We start from the raw sequence: 21,553 nt of genomic DNA, 5'->3' as shown, positions 1-21,553 counted from the left end.
TGACAGAGGGAGAGAAAATATATAAATGAGACACCGATCTGTCGATAGACGATTCATATAGCAGCTACTGTTTTGCACACAAGCAAAGTAATTTTCATTATTGATTGTAGGCCTCATGTCTTCATTAAGGCGGATTTATTTATCAGAGTTTGAATCAATACATTTGTCAGCAGGTGCTTTACAGAGAATAACAAACATGGGTGGAAAAACAAACAAAAAAGGATACACATTATGAAGTGAAACAACAGACAGCACTTCACAGACTTCAGTCTTGAAGTGCTGTCTGGCTAAACTTTCAACATTTCAGCATGAATACACAGACTATGTTCACAAATGAATTTGCGTTACCCCTTGCATCAATTAAAACTTTACAGATTATGTGACTAAACTTGGGTCATAGAAGGGTCCTGACTGGTTGAGGAGAAGGAAGTCACAGTTCTGGTCCGGATACTGGATATACTCGATAAGAATACATTTTAGAGGTGAACAAATGTAGCCGGAAAATATTAAAAACACACCCTTACTTCAATGTGTTATCTCAGGATCACAACAAAACAAAGTCTCAATATGACTTGCTAGCTTAGTAAGTCAGAATAAATGCATGTACACACGTGAAACTGTTTGCCGCAGCAGCTTTAAGCTGCTATGTTAGCAGGCAGCTATATATCTAGGTCAGTGTTTTTCAATCCTGGTCCTGGGGCAGCCCTGCTCTGCATATTTTAGATGTTTCCCTGTTTCAACACGCCTCACTCAAATGATCAGCTTGTCATCAAGTTCTGCAGAAGCCTGATGACAACCCATTCACAGGGCAGGACCAGGATTTAAAAAAACACTGATTTAAGTCATTACAAATGGCAAAAACATGAAACACAAGTTGTGCCACATTACTAGTCATGTTAAAAGGAGTTAACGTTGTCTGAAGAAAAGATAACTTTGGACTCATTTAAAAACAGTCACAGTGTACTCATCTTGTCCTCAGCTGTTGTGTCTGATGGTGGACAAGCTGTTACAGATGCAGGAGTCATATGACATGCTATGATTTGGCAGCATGGAAGTGGCAGGGCTGAGTATTTGTAGAGGTCGTGATTATGGAACGAGTAGCAGCTGGTGGGGCTCTGCTCTGACTCTAGCATACCTGTCCCCACTCGCACTATCACACACACACACACACACACACACAAGGAGAGAGAGTGAGCGCTGGGAGAGTGGCGGCAGGTTAGGGAGACACAGGATAGGAAGTAGAGGGCGTGGCAGGTAACGTCGCAGGAGCAGATGACACACATGCTTTTTAACTGAGCTTTTAAATAAAACAAACAGGTTTATCAAAGTTGAAAAAACCTGATTCAAATTTATTATAAGTCACAATCATAGACATTCCTACACGTGCATCATGGTACAAGAAAAGGACAGCGGCACTCCTAATCATACAAGTCTTTTATATTACAAAATAGCAATGCTGATATTTCTGCTGGGTATAGTGTGCAATATATTGATACTCCCCCCACCTCACATACACAACAGTACAGATAAAAGATCACAAGAACATTATACAATAAGCAACACGTGGGTCATGTGCCATGTTCAATACTGTAGCCCTCATTCTTAAAAGCTGTACATAAAAAAAGACTTTCTCAAGCCGTTCCCCATCCGCTGGCGGGATAAAGTGCAATATAGGAAGGTTTACACAACCAGAAGAAAACAAATGTGACAAAGAGAACAAAAAGAAATGGATGAAAGCCTTGATTAACTACCTATGATAAAACTATGTTGGGTAACGCTTTATTCTACAGGTGCGTGATTTCTAAATCATTTCTTAATACTTTCTAAGAAGAATTCCTGAATCTACATAATTTGGTACTATAAGCAAAAATAGAGAACATGTTCAAGTGGTACATTCATTTCTATCTGAATGAACTACTAGAGTAACCTAAATAGTTTATAGTAAGTTCACAGGTGTCAGCTGAACATGCAAAAATGTCACATTTGTTTACAAGGCAATTCAATCGTCTTTTTTTGTTCTTCTTATTTATGCACTGTAGCAAACTACAGTACCATGTTTTTTACTGTGACATTATTTATTGGTGGATATGTACTGTAGTGCTTTGCGCATATTAATTATGCTGTGTATTTAATAGGATATATCATTTTAATCAACAACTGAGTTTGTTTTCTGTTGTCCAATGAGCACTGTCCCTGTCAGATAAACTAATAAAATAAATGAATGAATGAATTAAAAAGAAAACAAATACGGAGAAAAAGTTTCCAATAATAAATAATTGTTTACTTGTGTTCAGATTGAGTTTTTTTTAAGGACATTCATATTCTTATAATAGCACCAAATTGCATAGTTCTTTCTTAGAAACACATAAAATAAAGTGTTACCCAGTGTTGCAGGTACAAGTAGAGACAACAATCTATTACTTCATAAGTACATTGAATATCATATATTTTATGTCTTTTGTGTAAATTACCATTGAATTCTATTTATTCCTGTAAGATAGTTCCTATTGAAATGACTGTGTTCAAACACTGTAAACAGGCAAAACTGAGAAGACAACCTTATATCTTGGTCACATTTTTAAGTTGCTCAGTAAAAAGAAGGCCTTAAATAAACTTCACACACAAACACGTCCAATTAGGCAGTACAGCCAGAATCAAGTGATCTGTTTGCTGAAAATTGATGTGCTTTGCGTTATCTTGTCGCTATGGTAACCAAACAAATGGTCAGATGGAGACAAGAGTGTTGGTTATATTTGTGTGTAAGTGTGAGAGGGAGTCAAGATGACAGAAGAAGACCCCAGAATTCAAAGTGTGGACACGAGAGAACGAGGAACAAGATGAAGAGAGCAAGAGAAATCAAAGCTGTTGGGTGTTTCTGGGTTATCGCACGTGCTGTGCCGTCTCATCCATGTGAGCTGTTCTAAAATACAGAGGCTTAAAGGTCCTGAATCTGCATTCATTTCAGGCTGGCAAGAATCAAATCCTTTCTCCACTTTCATATTCAAAAGCTAGAGAGGTAAACAATGCTCGAAAAGCAACAGGCTTTCTATAAAACCAGCTACTACCACCACATTGTCTAACAGATAGTATATGAAAATGTACATTCATTAATGTTTCCGTGCTGCTACCACACATTTCAGTCATGTTACAATTGTAGGTTGCCTGTAGAAGTGGTCAGTGTGTAGTTGAATAAGTGAGGTAATGTGTAAAACTGTTAAGCTTTTCCCTGGGAAATTACTGCAACTGAAGACAGTATTTCACACTGAAACACTGCCGTCAGAACCAAAATATTCTTACTTTAGCTATAAAGCTGCTACAGCCAAGAACAAATTCTCACAACACGCTTAAAGACATAAAAACTACAATGTGGGCACACTGTAATTTGCCACAGCTTCCATGAAACATTGAAACATTTGCCCGTACATTCGATGATCATTCAATGATTGACCCAAACAGAGGAGTTTGGACATGTGCACGTTACATAACCAAGTCCCAGGTGGCTGCAGGACATAATGGAAACAGTGACTGAGAGAAAACCCAGTTAAATTCCACTGGCTTCATCGATCCAGTCAGCGGGTCTGTGCTTTTTTTTTTGGTATGCAAGTCTGCAGGAATGTGAGAGGAGACTGATTCAAATGAGTGTTAGATCCTGCAAGATCACGTTACTGAAAAGGTAATCTAGAGGTGATTGACAGGACTACAATACGATAGTAAAAGGAAACATAAAAGAACTGTAACAGATTATGAATATGAATTAACAGTCAGCATTACTATGGAGGTCTAAGAGTGTGTCCACACAAAGCTAGCTAAATTTGAAAATGCATCTTTATTTATCTGTTGTGGTCTTGACCCAGAGACAGAGCTGCAGCTGCGAGATCCACTTTCTCTGATGTAGATGCTAAGTGTGATAAAATGCTATGTGCTAGCTTAGTTACTTACCATTTTATAGTTAACAGTGCTGCTCTTGCTGGTGGTGATTAAGGTTTGATGATGTTAAATTAAAAACGTACATAAAGTTAAGCAGAAACTAAAATGCTAATCAAAATGAAAGGATTTTTTTGACTCAAACTATTTCCGAAATAACAAATCTGTCGGTCAACTTCACGTTACATTTTCTACATTTGATTTATAGTTGAAAGCTATTAAACTTGTGCGATAACCTTCTTTGTTCTTGGGCTTTTAAGTAAGGTAACTAATCGTTAATCTTCTGCGGGTGCTGCTCGCTTTATAAAAAACAGAAATGGCTTAAATGTCAATATAGCTGATCACACAATAAAGGTGTTGTTATTTACCCGGATTAATGTTTATCAGGTGAATCTGAATCATAAAATTGTGCTTTGATTTCAGCGCAGCAGTGCAGGAATTACTGTTTGCCTGATTAACAGGAAGCATTTATGCTGAACATGTTCTGATTGTTCAGGTGTTTTAATGGGGACAGAGATCTTCTACAAAAAAAACCCTGAAAACAACAGGATGCATGCATTTTCAAAATTAGCAGGCTTAGTGTGGATGTAGTCAAAACCAAACTTCTCAATTCCTCTACAACTGTAAACATGTATGCCCCTTTTTCATTATCTAAAAAAAAAAAAAAAAAAATCAAGCTTTTCATGCCATTTAATACACCATGCTTTGAACATCAAATTCCTGAAATTAAAACCCTGACCATTTCCAACGCATCTCATTTTTTATCCTTTTACACCAAAACGCAGTCACACAATCTTTCAATGGACGTAAGCTATCCAATTCTGTCTCCCTGTATTTTATAGGTTTCATATCATGCACAGATTCTAGTCTGTTTGACAGCCAAGGAAATCAGTGCACATGAAAAGAAAAACGTTAACAATATTACTGATAAGCTTGGCACAGAAGATTTGTTGACATATTTATATTGGCTGGCTTGACAAGTTTGGGTAATCCGTCTACAATATGTACTGTACACTCTGCCAGAATGTGGCAGTGACAACTTGATTTGCCAGCTGTATTTAACAGCAGTGAGTACATACAGTAAATTACCCTCCTGACAGCGGGGCGTGATCACTCGCACGTGCTGTGAAAACTTGTTAATCAGCAGCAGTTTTAAAAGGGCAATGGGTGACATCACTTCAAAATGCTTGTGGCAAGCTACGATTGTCATAGGTGAGGGCAGAAATATTTAGCTTGTGTTTGGTTATTTCCTCTCCACAACAGGAATATATAGTTGGTAAAGTTAAAAAAGAAGATCTCACAAAATAGTGACAGGAACATTTACATATAGAAAGTCATAAATTGTGCATACATATTCCAACTCCGCAATGTCACTTGACCACATGAACTTAAAGAACTAAGCTTTATAATTTCAAGGATAACAAGTCTAAAGTAGGAAAACTGCTGGCGGGAACTGTTAGGGGCTTGGGAAAAAAATCTTCTTTAGGCTCTATACGTGCTATGTATCCATGTCATATCAGTACAGCTTACTTCTAAAATATTTTGGCAGTGATCTTGTACCAAGAAATCAAACCATTTGCACATATATAATTAAACTTTAATCTGGCATTAAGGAGGCCCTGTTATCTCCATCCCCTTATTGTGTCCAGCAGCAGTTTTGGGCTCGCGAAGTGAAGAAACACATATTTTGCCATCTCAGTACTTGGAAGGGCTCAAAAATCGCCGCAGCAGTTACTGTATATAGATTAAAGGATGTGAAACAGATTACGTGGACAAAAATTGGGCCGCCACAATGTGAGAGCTGTGGTTGGCTGTCTGGTTGCCATGTGAGAGCTGTGATTGGCTGTCTGGCCATGGCAGTCAAACCAATTAGATGGTGAAGTGTGACTGCAAGACAATGAGCAAGCAACATGTCCACAGATGCAGGGACAGATCTGTTTTTCAGTCAGTAAAGACAGAAGGGGATGTTTTTATGCTGCTATGGGTCGTATTGCTCATGAGCCCATCTTCTATGAAGTCACTTCCTCCAGCGGCCGAAGACGAGGTGAGTCTTTGGGCACCCTAGTCATGTGGTTCTGCTTCAATCCTCCTTTTCCTGGTGACTTTTTATTTGGCTCCAATTGGCTCAGGATTTGGCCTCATCACATTCCTGCTCCGTGGACAGGTCAACTTCGGACATGCCTACCTCGCCAGTCATGATGAGAGACGTGTCTGATTCACTGCTGAGCGGCAGCTGGTGCTCACCTGAGGGAGTGAGGGAGGTAACTCATTAATATTTAACCAGTCACTGTAGGATCCAAGTTATAATTAGTTAGTTGTCCTTATACCAATGACCTTGAACAGGAAAAACATTCTGTTCTGTTTTCATATTCAATTCAATTCAATCATTCATACTCTCCATTCTGGCCATGAAACAATACACTGTGGGTGATGGGGTCACAAAATTCACAGTCCTTGTTTTGGTAGATAAAATGAAGCTAATTTAATGATTCAGCAGTCTGTGTTATACAAACTAACTGGGTAATTTCTAAAATTACAGATTTTTGTACATTTCTGTATTAAGGGGTTGTTATACTCTGTCAGACGTGCTTGCCTGATGGTTGAATCTCTTCAGAAACCTCCTCCCCCAAACATTTCCGAGGTCGGATTAAGGAGGACCTTTTCTGTGACTTTCCGAAACAGACAATCCAACATTCACATCCACTTCACGCTGAGATTGGGCAGCTGTGCGTGGTGAGAAAGTGGTTACGGTTTTAACTCTCTAGCTCTCTCTTTACATTACTGACATAACCATTTCAGTCACTTTTAACGTGAACAGCCGAGTGCAACACTATGAATGTCTTCCAGGAGAGACTGTTGAAAAACGTGGTGTTATCCCCATATTTTAATGATATCATGTTTCCACCCTCTCTATGACGGCCCGATTTTTCACTCTGCCTTCGAGTGTAAACGTTCAAAATAACTGTAAAAACTTTTGATTTCTGATGTGGTTGGACAGCACGTGGTATGAACCAGTTCTGATCGATCATAAACCAACCCTTACTGCCCCTCTGTCACAGCTCAACAAGTAAACAGTCAGAGGAAACCATAGATGGACTGTGTTTGGCTAAATGAAGGTGTCAGTACAGTATGCTTGAAACCCCAGACAGTCACACCCACTTCATTCAGCAATTGGTCAAGTGTGTGGAGGTCAGAAAGTAAGTAAGCAGGGTTTGAACTTTTCAAGTTCTTTGTTTTTAATTTTTCAAACAATTACTTCTGTCACTTTGAGTGCAATACCATGAATACCTTTGAGGTGAAACTGTCCCGAGGGGTGCACCGTTATCACTGTTGCACCATATTTAAATGATTATCGTGTCTCACCCCTCCTTTGATGGCGGCTTTTCCTCGCCTCCTAACACTTTTGCCTTTTGAACTTGTTCATTTTAAGAATACTGACACCTTTATGCAGCTGAATCCTCACATTAGCTTCAACTAAACTTCATCTTTTACATGAAATGAAGACTGCAGATTTTGTCCTCCATATCATAGATTGGAGTTGTACTAGGAAGAGATCTTTTAACAGCCTTTATGCACAGGAGGAATACTCACAGTGATCAGTAACTCTTTCAATATACATATAAGTATGTTAAGTATAGTCTTAAGAGAAATTTGAACCTGTAATTTATTGTCCATTAGAGTTCTGCCAACCCACAAGAAAGGACTAAGCAAACAACAAGAACTAAGCACATTCCAGCAACAAATCAGGTTTTTTCCAGACCCTGACTGCAGCACACACCCAATAGCTGGCTGACTCTGGGAAGACTGATAGCAGTAATATCATTACCGACAGCGCTCATTATTCAGACTAAAGACGCAATTCAACCGGCATTCCATCACAGCCAACCCACAGCAGCAGAAATCATGCCAGATCTGCCTGTTCATCTCATGCTAACTGCCTGTCAGTGTCACCGTCTCGGTTAGCTCATTAGTGCTGCGACATACGACAGATTGCCTCCAATTTACATTCAAATTAGTCTCGAGAACAATACAAGCTTGTGGTGAGCTGATCTACTGCTTGTCAAACACATAAACGTAAACCTGGCTCTTTGTGCTAGCAGCTGTGGAGTACCTTGTAGAAGAGTACTTGTAAGGCAAAGTGGAAAGTCATTTACCATAATGATCTAGCATTTGCATTTTTAAAAAATGGTTTATTATTAGAAGATAGGTTCACAATTTTTCAAGTCTGTCCTAAAACAATAGTCAGGTGCCCAAGCGAACATTTGCATATGTTTTTCTTGCTGTAATCATTCCTCCTGTTCATACTGAACAAAGCAAACAGTACACCAGCACTCACAGATCAATAGTCTTCTTATTTATTCTGAGCAGAGACGAATGTGTTTCAGCTAGAAGCCATCATCAGCGTAATCAAAACAGCAGAAATGGCAATTTATATAAAAACAGTTGAGGTTCAAATACCAACAGCTGTGTGCGCTGCTACTTTTCACTCTATCCTGTTTGTACTGACCATTAAGAGATCCCTTCATAATGCACTTTAAATGTAAGTGATGGGTGACAAAAAATATATTTAAAAGTTTCTTTAAAGCTAAAATGAGATTTCAGCTGTCCAAATTAGTCAAATCAATTCAATATCTTTCAAAGTTACTGTTTTTTCATGTTAAATTTCCTCTTTTTGTTGTGATCTTTCCACTGCAGCTGAATAGGAAAACTGTCTGTAGAAACACAAAGAGGGATTTTTTTTTTTACAAAAAACACTGTAACTGTGGAATGGTATCCATTTTATTTGAATATCTCAGACAGCTGAAACCTCATATTAACTTCACTTCAGAAAAAACCTAAATACATTTTTGCTCAAAACTAAGACTGTGGATTTTGTCCCCTTCACTTACATTGTCAGCACATTTGGGGGGAGGGGTCTCCTAATGGTCAGTATCAACAGGAGAAATGATTGCCACAAGCAAAACCTGTTTCAATGTTCATACGGGGACCTGACTATTGTTTTAAGAGACTTGAAAAGATTGTGAACCTGCCCTTTAAGTAAATTCTGGACTTATTTAGCTTCCAAGTAGTGCAAAATCACATGAAATAATATGGAAGAGGTACACATGATATCGTAGCTTAAACTTATTACTTTGGGTTATAAAATTAAAAGAAGAGGTGATACAAGTGTAACCAAAAACAAGTGTCTCCATAAAAATAAAATAAAAACAAGCAAATCAAACTCATCTTAACTGAACTCAACAAACTTAGGATGCAAGCTCACGTGCACACAGCTACACGGACATCCTCTCATTTCTTTCTCTTCTCTGAAACCAACAACTCTCCCCCTTAAATAGGCCCTCCAATCTCTGCTTTATGTGTTCTGTGGGAATATAAATTTGATTCTTGTATTAAATCTGCCTGCAGCTAGGGGTAAGTTTTGCCAGTTTTACTGTAGTTAAATGTTTCGAGTTGTTTCATTATGTAAAAGGGTTTAAGCTAACCAAGTGAGTGATTTAGTTTCTATTCTGTATTATTTCCTGTACACCCACATGTGTACACAGTCTAAAATAAAGATTAATTGCTAGAGTTACATGTATATTCATGTGCATTCTTATCAATGATCCACAGCAAATGCGATATAACTAACCCGCCACTCTAGATGAAAATAAGAAGCCCACACAATAATAATCTTTTGAGTAAAAATACAATATTCTACTCCAAGCTCTGTCTTGGACAATTATTTTGGCTTTGGAGGATAAGTGGCCCAAAAACACACACGTGAGCATGTGCATGAACTCACAGACATTAACACAAACTAAGTGCTGATAGCTTGCAGGTGTAATAGTTGTTAGTTAAAGCAAACAGCCCTTAGGTGTTTGTATAAAGTAGAACATATTTTAATGCACTACTGAGTACTCTGTTCTCTTTTAACTTTTAGCTTGTGACTTTCTGGGAAAGGAGGACTATTCTTTCCCTCCTGCATTGCCCAAGAGGATTTGAAGTGGGGAGCACTGACCAGGTGGCCACTGGCCTGGTTTAAGCCTCAGAATAAAACATTCAACCCTGAAAGCAGAATAAAACCAGAACAAGCTTGCTGTTAGAAAACTAGTTTCCTCTGGCAAAGACACGTTTCTTTTTGCATAATTTTAGTGTCTGAAACAGTAGAGATAGACATCAGAGAGCATGTGGTGCTCATTTTGACTGAATTAAGATTGAACATCCCAACTTCCAAATTTAGCTGTTTGTCAGAAATCCCTCCTCACTGCCTGCTGTCATTTTATTAACTGTATTTTAAATATATGACGTCTGGACTTACTGCTGGCGATCATGCGGCTTTCCCCTGCCTGAGCTTCTGTGTCTGCATCAGGATGGAGCAGCTGCAGGCCTATCACCCTTCCGGCTGGATCCAGCACCACCGAGCTCTCGTTCACTGTGATTTCACTGGCGCCGCTGATGGGGTTGGTGGGTTGACCCCCGACAGTTGCCTCGTAGTCTGGAGGATTCTCATCGGAGCAGTCTGCGTTGAGCTGGATGAACACACCACACACATCATTTCTATGTTTTGCACTTGAGAGTGAGATTAGATATTTATATATGTGGGTATGAGTTTGCAAAAATAAGTCAAAAGGAACTTACTGGGATTCCTAAAGCTTTGAGGATGTTCATTTTACACATGGGACACGTCCGGTGGTCCTGTAGCCACGGGTCTACGCAGTGCTTGTGGAAGACATGCCTGACCAAAGAAGACGGCAGAAAACAAATGATTCATTTTGAACACAAATAATCATGATGTTACAATGCAGAGAAAAATGAAAGATCTAGCATGTACATCATGTAGTATGTACATGCAGTTTTTTCCTACTTATGTACATCAGTGATCAATCAAGCAAGCCTTACCTGCATGGTAATATCCTTACAACATCATTCGGCTTATAACCTTCAATGCACACTGCACAGTTGTCGAAGTCTGACTCCGTCTCCTACAACACAAAGCAAAAGCAAGAAAGAATTAAAAGATTAAAGTAAATCTATGTTAAAATTATTATTTTCATGAATTCATGTATATTTTGGATCTTACTGTGTAGCTAAACATACTTTATGTTACTTTAAATTAACATAACATATACTGTTTTTAGTGTGGGGCACATTCACCTTGTCTCCCTTCTTAATGGTGCGTACTTGAAGCTTGCTGATGGCCTTTTTGGCAGCGTCTCCCAAACGTCTCTGCAAAACATTAAAAAAAAATCTTACTTTATTACTGACAGTCAGTTTTTAACAGTGGCCAAACGCCAGCCAATGACACAGCAGTATGCAGGTATCTCACTGATCCATCAATATAAAGCTGACAAGTTGAAATACTTTCCTCTTTGCTGGATCGCATCACAAACCCAAATGTTCATGTGAATGCATCAGTGTGTTTGTGTCGTTTTGTCACTTTTCCCTGTATACACTATAATGTAAGGTAAAAACGTGCTACATAAATAAAATAATCTTGCCCTGCCCTCCTTCTTCACATTTGTTTTATCGGAAATTAATAGAGAGCTTACATCACCTACAGTGGCCTGAGTGAATAGATGAGAGAGGAAAACACCACCACTGAACCACAGTTAGAAAACCAGTGAACCAATGACAGACCGACCACTTCCTCTTAATACAAAGTGACTTTAAAAACAAGAAATCAGGTCATTAGACAAAGTATCCAACTTCAACTACTGATGGTTTTAAAAATGCTGCCAGGATAGGAGAAGTGGCTGCTTTGGCAGTATATACAATAATGAGCTTGAAAATGTGTTCTTTAAAGTATTGATTTGCTGGTAACTTACAGAGTGCCACTTTGAGATTGTGTATGTGCCCATAAAGTCCTGACAGAGACAATAAACTGGGCAAATATACTATAACGTGTGTGAATACAGGGGAGATTTGTGTATTTGTGCATTCTCAGGACTGAGAGTTTTACAGTAGTTATCTATCAAACAAACTGTAATGCTGTAAACGTTCAAAGTCTGTTTCACTTTACTTGGCTGCCTTTGGAAATAAATTGAAAGCAGATTTGCTGCTATGGGAGAATTCTTTGTCCAACATAAATCAAGATAATTCAAAGTGAAAATACAAACAATGGTTGTCATGGCACCAGCGCCTATTATAACAGGCATGGTGATGTATTATCATTACGGACGTCACAAGAACGTCACAGTCGGCCATTCATAATAAAATAAGATGGCGAGAGCGAGTATTTGCACTGTCGGCTCAAAGGGCCAGAAGCTGAGCTGGTTGATGGTTCACTGGTTTGCCATGTCTCTGTTCGGCCAGATGTCAGACTAATTCTGGCTTTTCCTTAAAGCCTTACAGGGCCGACACCAGATGGAAAAAAGACATGGATCAATGTTAAGACCACAGCACCACTGCACTGTCAGTATCCCCTGTAGACAGATATAAATCAGCACAAACAGTTAAACAACGAGCATACAGTCATACCTGGTTTCGGTCTCGGGCATTAGCGTAGCGGAATCTCTGGATATAGTAGAAGACAAGCCAGGCGAGGGAGATGATCATAAGAACGATGAAGGAGATGGAGACAAACACTACCGACGTTCTGCTCACATACTTCTGCAGGTTGCGGGTTCCTATAGTGACGTGCAACATGACCACGATGTGCTGATCCAGCAAGGCCACGATCTCCCGACCTTTAGGCTCTGGGATCATGATGGCCACAACATCACCTGTACCTGGAGATACGACACAGACAGCAGCAGTTTAGACATTTAGTGGATGAACCAGGACTGTTGCTGAGTTGTGTGTGTGTGAATTTGGGAGTTTTAATCACCCAAAGAGCAGTTTAAACACTACAATTACACACAAATTAACACATGGTGGATCTTGAAGGCTGATTTTGATATTTTTAGACTAACCATCTTCAAATATGTGTTTTTTGAGACAAAAAACATCAAATTAAATAAAAAATATAATAAAGGAATATAATATTCCTGCCCCCAGATTGATATCCTGTGCGGAAAAAACTTTGAAACAGCACCTCAAGGGAAATGCAATTCACAGAAAATATATATTATATCAATTACCAATTAAATTATTGAATAAAAAAGAGCGCCTGATGTCTTGTTTTGCCCCAACCAACAGTCCACAACTTAAAGATATTAAGTTTACTATCATAGAAACCAGAAAATATTCACATTTGAGAAGCTGGAACCAGAGAATTTGGACATTTTTCTTAAAATAATGACTCCAAATGATTAACTGATATCAAAATAGTTGGTGATTAATTTAATAGTTGGCAACTAATCAATTAATCGACTAATCTTTGCAGTTTTAGGGCAAACACTTCTAACAATGCAAATCTATTTGCCATCAAAAGTTAACTAAACTTACAATATCCTTACCAAACTAATGTCAAAATATGCTATTTATGCATATTGTCTTAGTTCTTTTATAATTACAGGAATATGCAAGTACATTTAGAAATCGTATCTTTTTTTTTTTTTTTTTTTTTTTACAGAGAAAGTAGTCATCATCCAGCATCACATCACATCCCTGGTGTATTCAGTATGTAATGAATTGTGCTTTAAACCACAGCAGGTGTGAAAACTGGTTCAAACTTGGGTTTATAGGAGGAAACTTGGGCAGGTTGCCGGGAGCTTAGGCAAGAAAGACCAACTAAAGCCTCACTCTCAATGTCAGAGGCCTCCTGCCAGGAGCCATCTGTTGCTTTGCTTGACGGACACAATGAAGGCTTTCTGCATTACAGAGTCACCAGGCATCTATCACCTCCTGCCTCTGAAGGACGACCAGGGGGAATGCCAAATTTATATGATTTGTAGGGGTTACTAGCACTATAGAAAAACTCCCATCAGGGATTTAACAAATACATAAAATATATACTTCTCTGAATATGCTTCTTCTCACACTCTTAGCTAATGCCTCTCAACGGTTCAGTCTCCTAATGTGAGATAAAAAAAAAAATTTTGTGCGCTGCTTCTTGAGCTAAAACGCATCAAGCGTGTTATGAAAACAAATAGGCTGCAAATTTATTGCTGCTAGAACATATGTACCTTTTGAGAGAGTTTTAAAAAACCTCCTGAACTTTTTACACTGTGACATAATGCTCACAAAAATAAATAATGTTTACCAATCATAGGGCACAATAGGAAAGTAAAGATGGCTCAGTATTAAGAGAAGATAAAATATGGTGAACATTATTGATCTAATGCATCATTATCACGGATACTGTATGTCGATAGACACTGAATTTGCAGCACAAGAATGCCAAAAATGTGTTTTGAGATCATTTATTGTTGGTATTTCATAGTTTGCCTACCAGAGAACTCTTAAAAGTTTATTTTTCAGCTGTAAAATGTTTTGTAAGTATATATATTTCACATTTAAGGGACCCTTATCAAATATTTTTGTTAATGTGGTGGGTGATTTTGTTATTGGATTTTAAAGGCCCTGATGAATCATTTTCTCAATCAGCTTCTTACTTTGAGTGACGGCTTCCTACTTGAACACACATTTTTCTGCTGCAGTGAGAACAGTTTTGGTTATTATACATAGAGATTTCTGTCTGTGCTTCTCTCACTGGTTTGAAGTGGGTGGGACTCAGGTAAAAAAAACAAAACAAAAAAAACCCAATTCATGTCACACACACATCCAAACACAATCAAAATGTAGCTACATTTTTTGCAGGGTTGTTTGCTTATGTTGCCAGAATTGTCAATCAAATGCTAGTCAAACTAAGTGTGAATGTTGCATATTTAATTATGAATATTAAATGTTACAGAGAAATACTTAAATATATAAAATATTTAAAACAAAGGTGCTCGGAGCTTTAAAATTGGCTTCTTTCTCAAAAATTCAGTATCACTCAAGCTTCACTGCACAGTTTATTTGAAGTCAACTCAATAGTTTCTAGACACAATAATAAGTCTCTACTCTCAGATGTAAAGCTCTAGGTTGATATTTCCAGGAACTGCATCAACAGCCTGAGCCACAGTTACATCATATTCCCTCTGCTGCCTGTTTATGGCTCCGGCTGCACGGCTGTCACAGAGGCTCCCTGCGGTGCTTCACTCTCTCTATCAGTCACCGTAAACAGCGGCTTTATTCAATCTGCCATCATCAACAGCTTCTCCTGTGCAGCCTGCCAGATTTACAGCGCTGTGACAAATCCTCATGCCCTGAACGGAGTTATTTTAACATCATACTCTGAGGTGATACTGTCACCGAAACACTGAGACAGTGTTTTGTGTTTTCCCGAGGAGCTACACTCTTTACGCCCGACACATTTGGTACATTTTCAGGATGTAGCTGCAATGCATTCCTGCTGTCATGCTCATAAATCCCTTTATGTAATCTGCACAGCTGCTACATTTTATATGACCATGGTCTAGTAGTCAGACCAAAATTATGTCTTTTAAACTGTTTTATTGTCATGCTTATGCAAGGATTAGCATAGGCAGCTGAGCTTCTTGACCATAAATAAAAAAATAAATATTTAAATTCTTCCATAAATACAGTTCAAGAATATGGCTGTACTTTTAATTTAAGTGTATTTGGACAAAAGCAGGATTCTTGAAGACATTTTTAAGTTGACAGTTTGTTATGGTATGGTAAAGAACGCTTCATGTGTACCATCCTCTGCAAAAACAGCCAGATCCAACAAAGGTTTATCCTTGTTTGATGAAGGCTTCTAACTCAAACTGTGTGCATGGTAGAGCTTTTAAAGCAAACCATGCTACAAACAATGAAAGAGAAAACAAAAGCTTGTGTTTGGACAGCAAACAGATGGTAATATGCTGCTGAACACCATGGTGTATACAGACTTGCCTGTCTCTTTGGTATGAAAATTCAAATAAGGTAAGCATTTGGTCGGAAGATGGTTTCACAGTTTTTAAAATCATTTTCTCAGCAGATGCAAAAATATCTTCCCCGACAATCCATATGAATGCTGACAAGACTCCCTGACAACATAAATGTGTGCATGTCAACTGTTTTGTAAGCCTCTTTTTCTGTGTGTTTAACCTCAGATACACACACTCCTCCTGACCATATGGTGTGAAGGGAAATCACTGTAATGCAACAACTGCCTTTATAAATACAAGATAAAGCCACAACATCTAATGTCAAAAGGCAAATAATTTCAAGAATTAAACCCTTGCGCCCAAACTCTGCAGACTTCTAAAAAATTGGCCATGTATGGCCAGCTTCAGTGGAAATAAGGAAAGGCATAATAAGGCATGTAAGATTTCCCTAAGCCTTGACTCTTATCTCCTTCTTCTGTTCACTGTGACGCAGTCAGAGTGGACAAAAATAGCTGCCTCTAAAACAGGAGGGCAATGTCTGAGACTGAGGCTGAACTTGTTAAAAGATCCCTGGTTTCAGACCCACTAGGCCACAATTTGGGGCAAAAAAGAAATAAATACTAAACGGGTAAATTTAGTGTATACCAGCCTGTTCTGTGCTGTGAACTTGATTTATTTAGCAGTCTAGCTTCAGAGTGGGTTAACACTCAAGCACAGATTACCACAGAATTAACTGGTGACCTGTTTATTAACAACCATGTACTACCCTGAATTTGACAGTTATACAAAGTAGGCAACACTGCAGCTTAATCATGCAAAAATATTATACAAAGCTCCAGAGTCTTTGAGTAATTGATTAATTCATTTTATACAACTCAACCTAAAAGGGCCTCAAAGTCTGAAAGTCCCTCCAGGCCGACATGTTGGGATAAAGTTTGCTTTTTCAGAATGGGTCAACACACATTATCTGAGGTCTGACACTGTTCAGCTTTGATAGGAAAGGGTTAAATTAAGACAGGGCTGAGAGGTTTGTGGCTCTGGCAACTGTGGATTTTACAGCCCAGCTGTGTTGGCTCTGGACAGAGAAGAAGTGCTCCATTCTTTACTTGACAGCCTTACATTCAGTCTAAACATTAAGACCGTTCCCTTTGTCACTGCACTCTGTCAGACTGCGTTACCTTCCTCCTCTCTAACAGCGCTGTCATCACACCTCTCCTGGCTGTCTTCTCTGTCTCATAAAGCATCTCGGTTTATATTTATGTCACGGCTGGAAGCAGGGCAGGTCTTTGAAATAGCTTGGCGCTGTTCATCTTTTGCTGCTGCAAGTAACCCAGCGATGTGCACTGGAGATGTTGTTTGATACAGAGGAACAGAGGAATAATGTATGTTCAGTGGACAAATATTGCAGATATCAATGAGGACATGTTGGCAGACTCTTTATTTGAATGAAATAGCAAAACATGAATGGAAAAATATTCCATAACAAGTGAAAGTCCTGCGATCCATCTAGGCCAGTCATTAATGGATCCAGCCCTAAAGTTCTACAAGTTTTTTTTTTTTTTTATTTAACCAGGTGATTAATCCCAGGTATACTACACAAAAAAACAACAGAATACTATGAAAATGGTACTTTAAACTTTGCTGTGAAATGTCTGTCATTGAATCTGAGCTGCAGAGGCTTTACATAGAATTAAATGATCTGCTTATCTTGACAAGCGCCTGTGATAAAGCACAAATGGACGTCTCTTCTGAACAGCTTCTGGGTGAAAACAAGTCACAGTCACTTGACTTTTCTGTCATCAGGTGTTGTTTGCTTTTTGTTTGAACATCTGTTTCTGTGCAGATCCTTTTGTCAAACAGCAGTCAGGCATTGTGCTGTTGTCCAGCACAGGCGTGTTGGTCAGCCACACCTTTATGAAAACTAGCAACATGCTGAGGACACATTTCCAATGGAAATCCTAGTTAAATGTAAAAAAAGGCTTGACTCAACGCTACTGTACGGTAGAAGGTCTAAAAGTAAAAGATAACTTTATGTCTTACAAGTAATACATTGTTTTAGTTAAAAAATAGAAATGAGACTATTAAACTAAAAAAATATTTTAAAGTTTTGAATAAAAAGGTTAATCCTAATTCTTGGACACCGATAAATTTATAAGAAAATGCAAGGTAGTGCATCTATGATAACCTGCTGTTATGCAATGCAGAAGCAGCATTCAAACATAAAGAGCACATAAACGAGAACTGATTGTCTACGAGCTCCAGGAACAGCAAACCAAAAGAAAAATTCTCAATGAAGATCAATAAGGCATCACATCATTCATAAAAACACAAGTAGGGTTTGTGGAAAATAGTTATTTTTCCTCAACACCTTTTTCCTCCTTGCAATGGAGATGTGAGTGTTTACACAGTCAGTGTATCCTTCTATCTCAACAGCCCCTATAATTCATTCAGGAATCTTCTCTGCGACTTAATGCTATCTCTTTGAAAAGCCTTTCGTTAAAGTAAACCCCCCTCTGTCTTTGTCTAAGATGAACTTTAAATAGGATTTCTACATTTAGCAAGTAAATTTGGGCTGTAGTTTTGTTTATGATTTGCATATTTTTATGTACTAGTCAAGACATCAAAAAGTTGTCATAAACAGGTAGTAGGCAACGTACTGTTCTCGATGCTACTTAAACAGCAAGCGCTTGTCTAATTATATATGCAGCAGCCTGCACTGCCTCTGGTAAACAAGTGGGGAATGTGACTCTGCTGAAAAGAACCTGATAGTCTGGAGTTTGTGTTTTTAAGGACGTTTTGCATGGATTTGTTAAAGGCGTGTTGAGTGTGCTGTTTATACACTGTTTATTTACATGTTTTGTCTCTGAAATGGGTGTTTTCAGCAGCAGATTGATAAGCGCCGTTGTTGTTCCTCAGCTTTGTCTTGAGGATTTACCTGCGAGTCTGCAGCCTGTGCTTGTCCACAACATTTTAAATTGTGTGTTTATCTACTGCCACTGGTTCCTTTCTTGACTCATGAAATAATATTTGTGAAGGAGACGTGTGAGATTGTAAAGGGAGACTCTCGTCTTCACAGAGACTATCCTCAACAAATTGATATACATGCTGGCCATTTGTGTGTTTCTTGGCACATCATGAAAAGTATTTCAATGTTCACATATATACACAACTATTTTACAAAACAATATAATGAGTAGCCATTAATGCTTTTAAAAGTAATTTCCCCATAATGTTGGAACAGTTAAGTAATTTGTGCTCATCTTCTTCAATGATTGAGAACTTTAGGAAACAGTTTATTGCTTTTAGAGCTGCAACAATTAGTCGATTAATTGATTAGTCAATCAACAGAAAATTAATCTGCAACTAGTCTGGCAATTAACTTATCGTTTTAGTCATTTTTTAAGCAAAAAAGCCAACAATTTGCTGTTTGCAGCTTCTCAGATGTGATTATCTGAAGCTTTTCTTGGTCATACATGATAGTAAACTGAGTATCTTTGGATTTTGGACTGTTGATCAAACAAAATAAGACATCTGAAGACGTAAACATGAACTTTCTGGGCAATTTTCACTATTTTCTGGCGTTTTATAGGCAAAACTATTAATCGATGGTGAAAATAATCATCTCTTGCCGTCCTATTTGCTTTGTAATTAATCATTACAGGAATATAGTTGCAGTGTGTTGGACAACTGCACAGTTAAAACAGGCAAACTCCACCAGTGAAAACTAGACACATGGAAGAACTGCAATAAAATGAAAAATAATACCAGTTACCAGTAATGTTACTGGTAACTTGGAAAATTGACATTGACAAACTTCAGCAAGACCAACAGCAAATCCTGCAGCCAGTTTGCTACTTCAGCAGATCTCTAGCAGCGGATATCAGTCCATTTGCTCGGGGAGTCAGTGCACTGCAAGTCATCTACTCTACCAATTGATTATTTTGCTGATTACACGCTGAAGAAGAGCTCTGGGGCTTCAGCTTGGGGATGAAAACCATTAATCTTGGCCAGAGGTGCTCAACACTTAAGAAGCAAGTAATTAGTGACACTTGTTCTCAGACCTCCACGATACTAGACACCTGTAGTAGGAGGATGCTTGCTGCAAGAGTAAACGGTTTTGATAAATGTCAGGACAGGAATAAAGACTGTAAAAAGAGGACTTGCCTTGCATGTTGACAGGCTGTTTCTTACCTGGATGGGGCATTGTTATGGTGTCGTTGGCACCGCTGGAGCCCACATTGTATATAAGAACTGCAGAGGCGTTGAGGTTTGCAGCGTTACGGATCTTCTCTCTGTACGTACAATTCCCCGCAGCCACTAACGCCACCCAGGCGGTGTTGGGAGAGACAGCGGGGAACCGGACAGCCGGGTCGCACACCTGTCTGTCCTGCAAGAGGGACGGAACCAGGACCAGTCCTCTGGCTTCCTTCTTGGGAGAGTGCTCACCATACCGACCGCACTCGGTTTTCTCTGTTTTGACCTCCGAGGTAACGGGGTCCAGATAGGTGATGTTGACGAAAGCCGTGTACCACTCCTCCTTCTCTGCAACCGTGAAGTCCAGGCACAGCAAGTGCACGAAACAGAACGACAGCAGCCACGTCGAGAGAGCCAGACTGCGGCAAGCACGGATGAGGGACGGTGCCATTGTGCGGGTTGGCTCGGGGATGGATGACGAGCTCCGGGTCTCCTCCTCACTGGAGAGCTCGCTCCTTTCTCGTTAAAGGAGGTTCACTTTAAAAAAAATGCATTCACCTCATTAACGTCACGTCACAAGTCAGAGACAGATACCGACGCTTCAAACAAGGTGCCCAAAAGAGTTTGTGCACTACGTGCCGAAGTCCACTACACACCACCACCTGCAGGAAGAGAAGACTGGCCAGTGTTGTTGTTCACCGTCAGCTGTTTCCAGTCGGCGCTCAGGATTGGCTCACCGCTCATCGACACGTGACCTGGGCGTGGGCAAAGGTGCCAGTGACGCCCCATGGCACGTGGAGCAGCTGTCATAAATCACGTAAATCCAAATAAATAAATATATAAATCGTGTAAACCAGTGCCTCAGACTAACATAAAAAAATAACAATGAAAATTGAAGTCACACACACACACACACACACACACACACACACACACACACACAAAACAATAATATTCACGTGAACTTTACAGTTTTTACATGCATTTTTAAAGCATTTTGTTTATTATAATATACGATATGTGTAATAAAACTGTAGGATTTTTTCTTTGTTTCTTTGTGCGTCAGAAGCAAGAAAGAAATAGATTTTATTGGGTAAATTGGCCGACATGGACGCTGGGGTGTGTCACTGGAATAATTATGGACTTTGACAATGTTTAATTATAGTTTGTTAATAAACTGCTACATTTCAAAAAGCCATTATGAATCATGGATTAAATCTGTATGTAAATGATGCGTTAATAAACAAACTCAAACTAAAATAATAATAAAAAGATTGTTACATCCGTGAGATAAAATTTCTACTGCTGTCTTCTGTCTTATTTTTTAGTTAATCCGTTCATTTTAAAAAATCACTTTTTGAAAGGCTTCATTTTGACTTTTTCGTACTCCACCATATTGTACATTGTACATTTTTTGTGTGTACATGTATTTTGTCTTTTCCATTTTGACTTCATGACAAATCTGATGAATTTGTGTGCAGTGTTTTTTGTTTGCAGCATTTTTTTAAAAATTTATGTACAGTGAAATGAGTTGTCCAAACCACTGTCAGTAATAGTGCTCAGATATGGGGACAAATGTGTAGTTATTAATAGATACAATAGATACACTCACAATTGTTACGTTTAAGAAAACATTTATA

The 21,553-nt window shown here is 38.8% G+C and overlaps 1 protein-coding gene across 1 annotated transcript; it reads right to left on the bottom strand.

Moving 5' to 3' along the window:
- Positions 1-1,328: 1,328 nt before the first annotated feature.
- rnf150a (ring finger protein 150a) lies at positions 1,329-20,723 on the bottom strand. Its single transcript, XM_042398039.1, has 7 exons — positions 19,911-20,723; positions 12,382-12,632; positions 11,059-11,130; positions 10,804-10,886; positions 10,543-10,639; positions 10,223-10,433; positions 1,329-6,168 (listed from the first exon to the last, which is right to left on the bottom strand). Exons 1-7 carry the CDS (start codon positions 20,362-20,364, stop codon positions 6,050-6,052), a joined length of 1,287 nt encoding a protein of 428 aa, XP_042253973.1. The 5' UTR covers positions 20,365-20,723; the 3' UTR covers positions 1,329-6,049.
- Positions 20,724-21,553: the final 830 nt, after the last annotated feature.

Source organism: Thunnus maccoyii, chromosome 2, assembly GCF_910596095.1.
Source record: "Thunnus maccoyii chromosome 2, fThuMac1.1, whole genome shotgun sequence".
Lineage (NCBI taxonomy): Eukaryota > Metazoa > Chordata > Actinopteri > Scombriformes > Scombridae > Thunnus > Thunnus maccoyii.
Note: the sequence above shows the minus strand (reverse complement) of the source record. Positions and strands in the feature narration are given on the sequence as shown.

Coding starts and splice junctions, on each gene's coding strand:
- rnf150a (XM_042398039.1), bottom strand. CDS start 20,364: ATGGCACCGTCCCTCATCCGTGCTTGCCGCAGTCTGGCTCTCTCGACG. Junction 12,633..19,910: donor CATAACAATGCCCCATCCAG/GTAAGAAACAGC, acceptor TCGTATCTCCAG/GTACAGGTGATGTTGTGGCC. Junction 10,887..11,058: donor CCATTAAGAAGGGAGACAAG/GTGAATGTGCCC, acceptor TTTGTGTTGTAG/GAGACGGAGTCAGACTTCGA.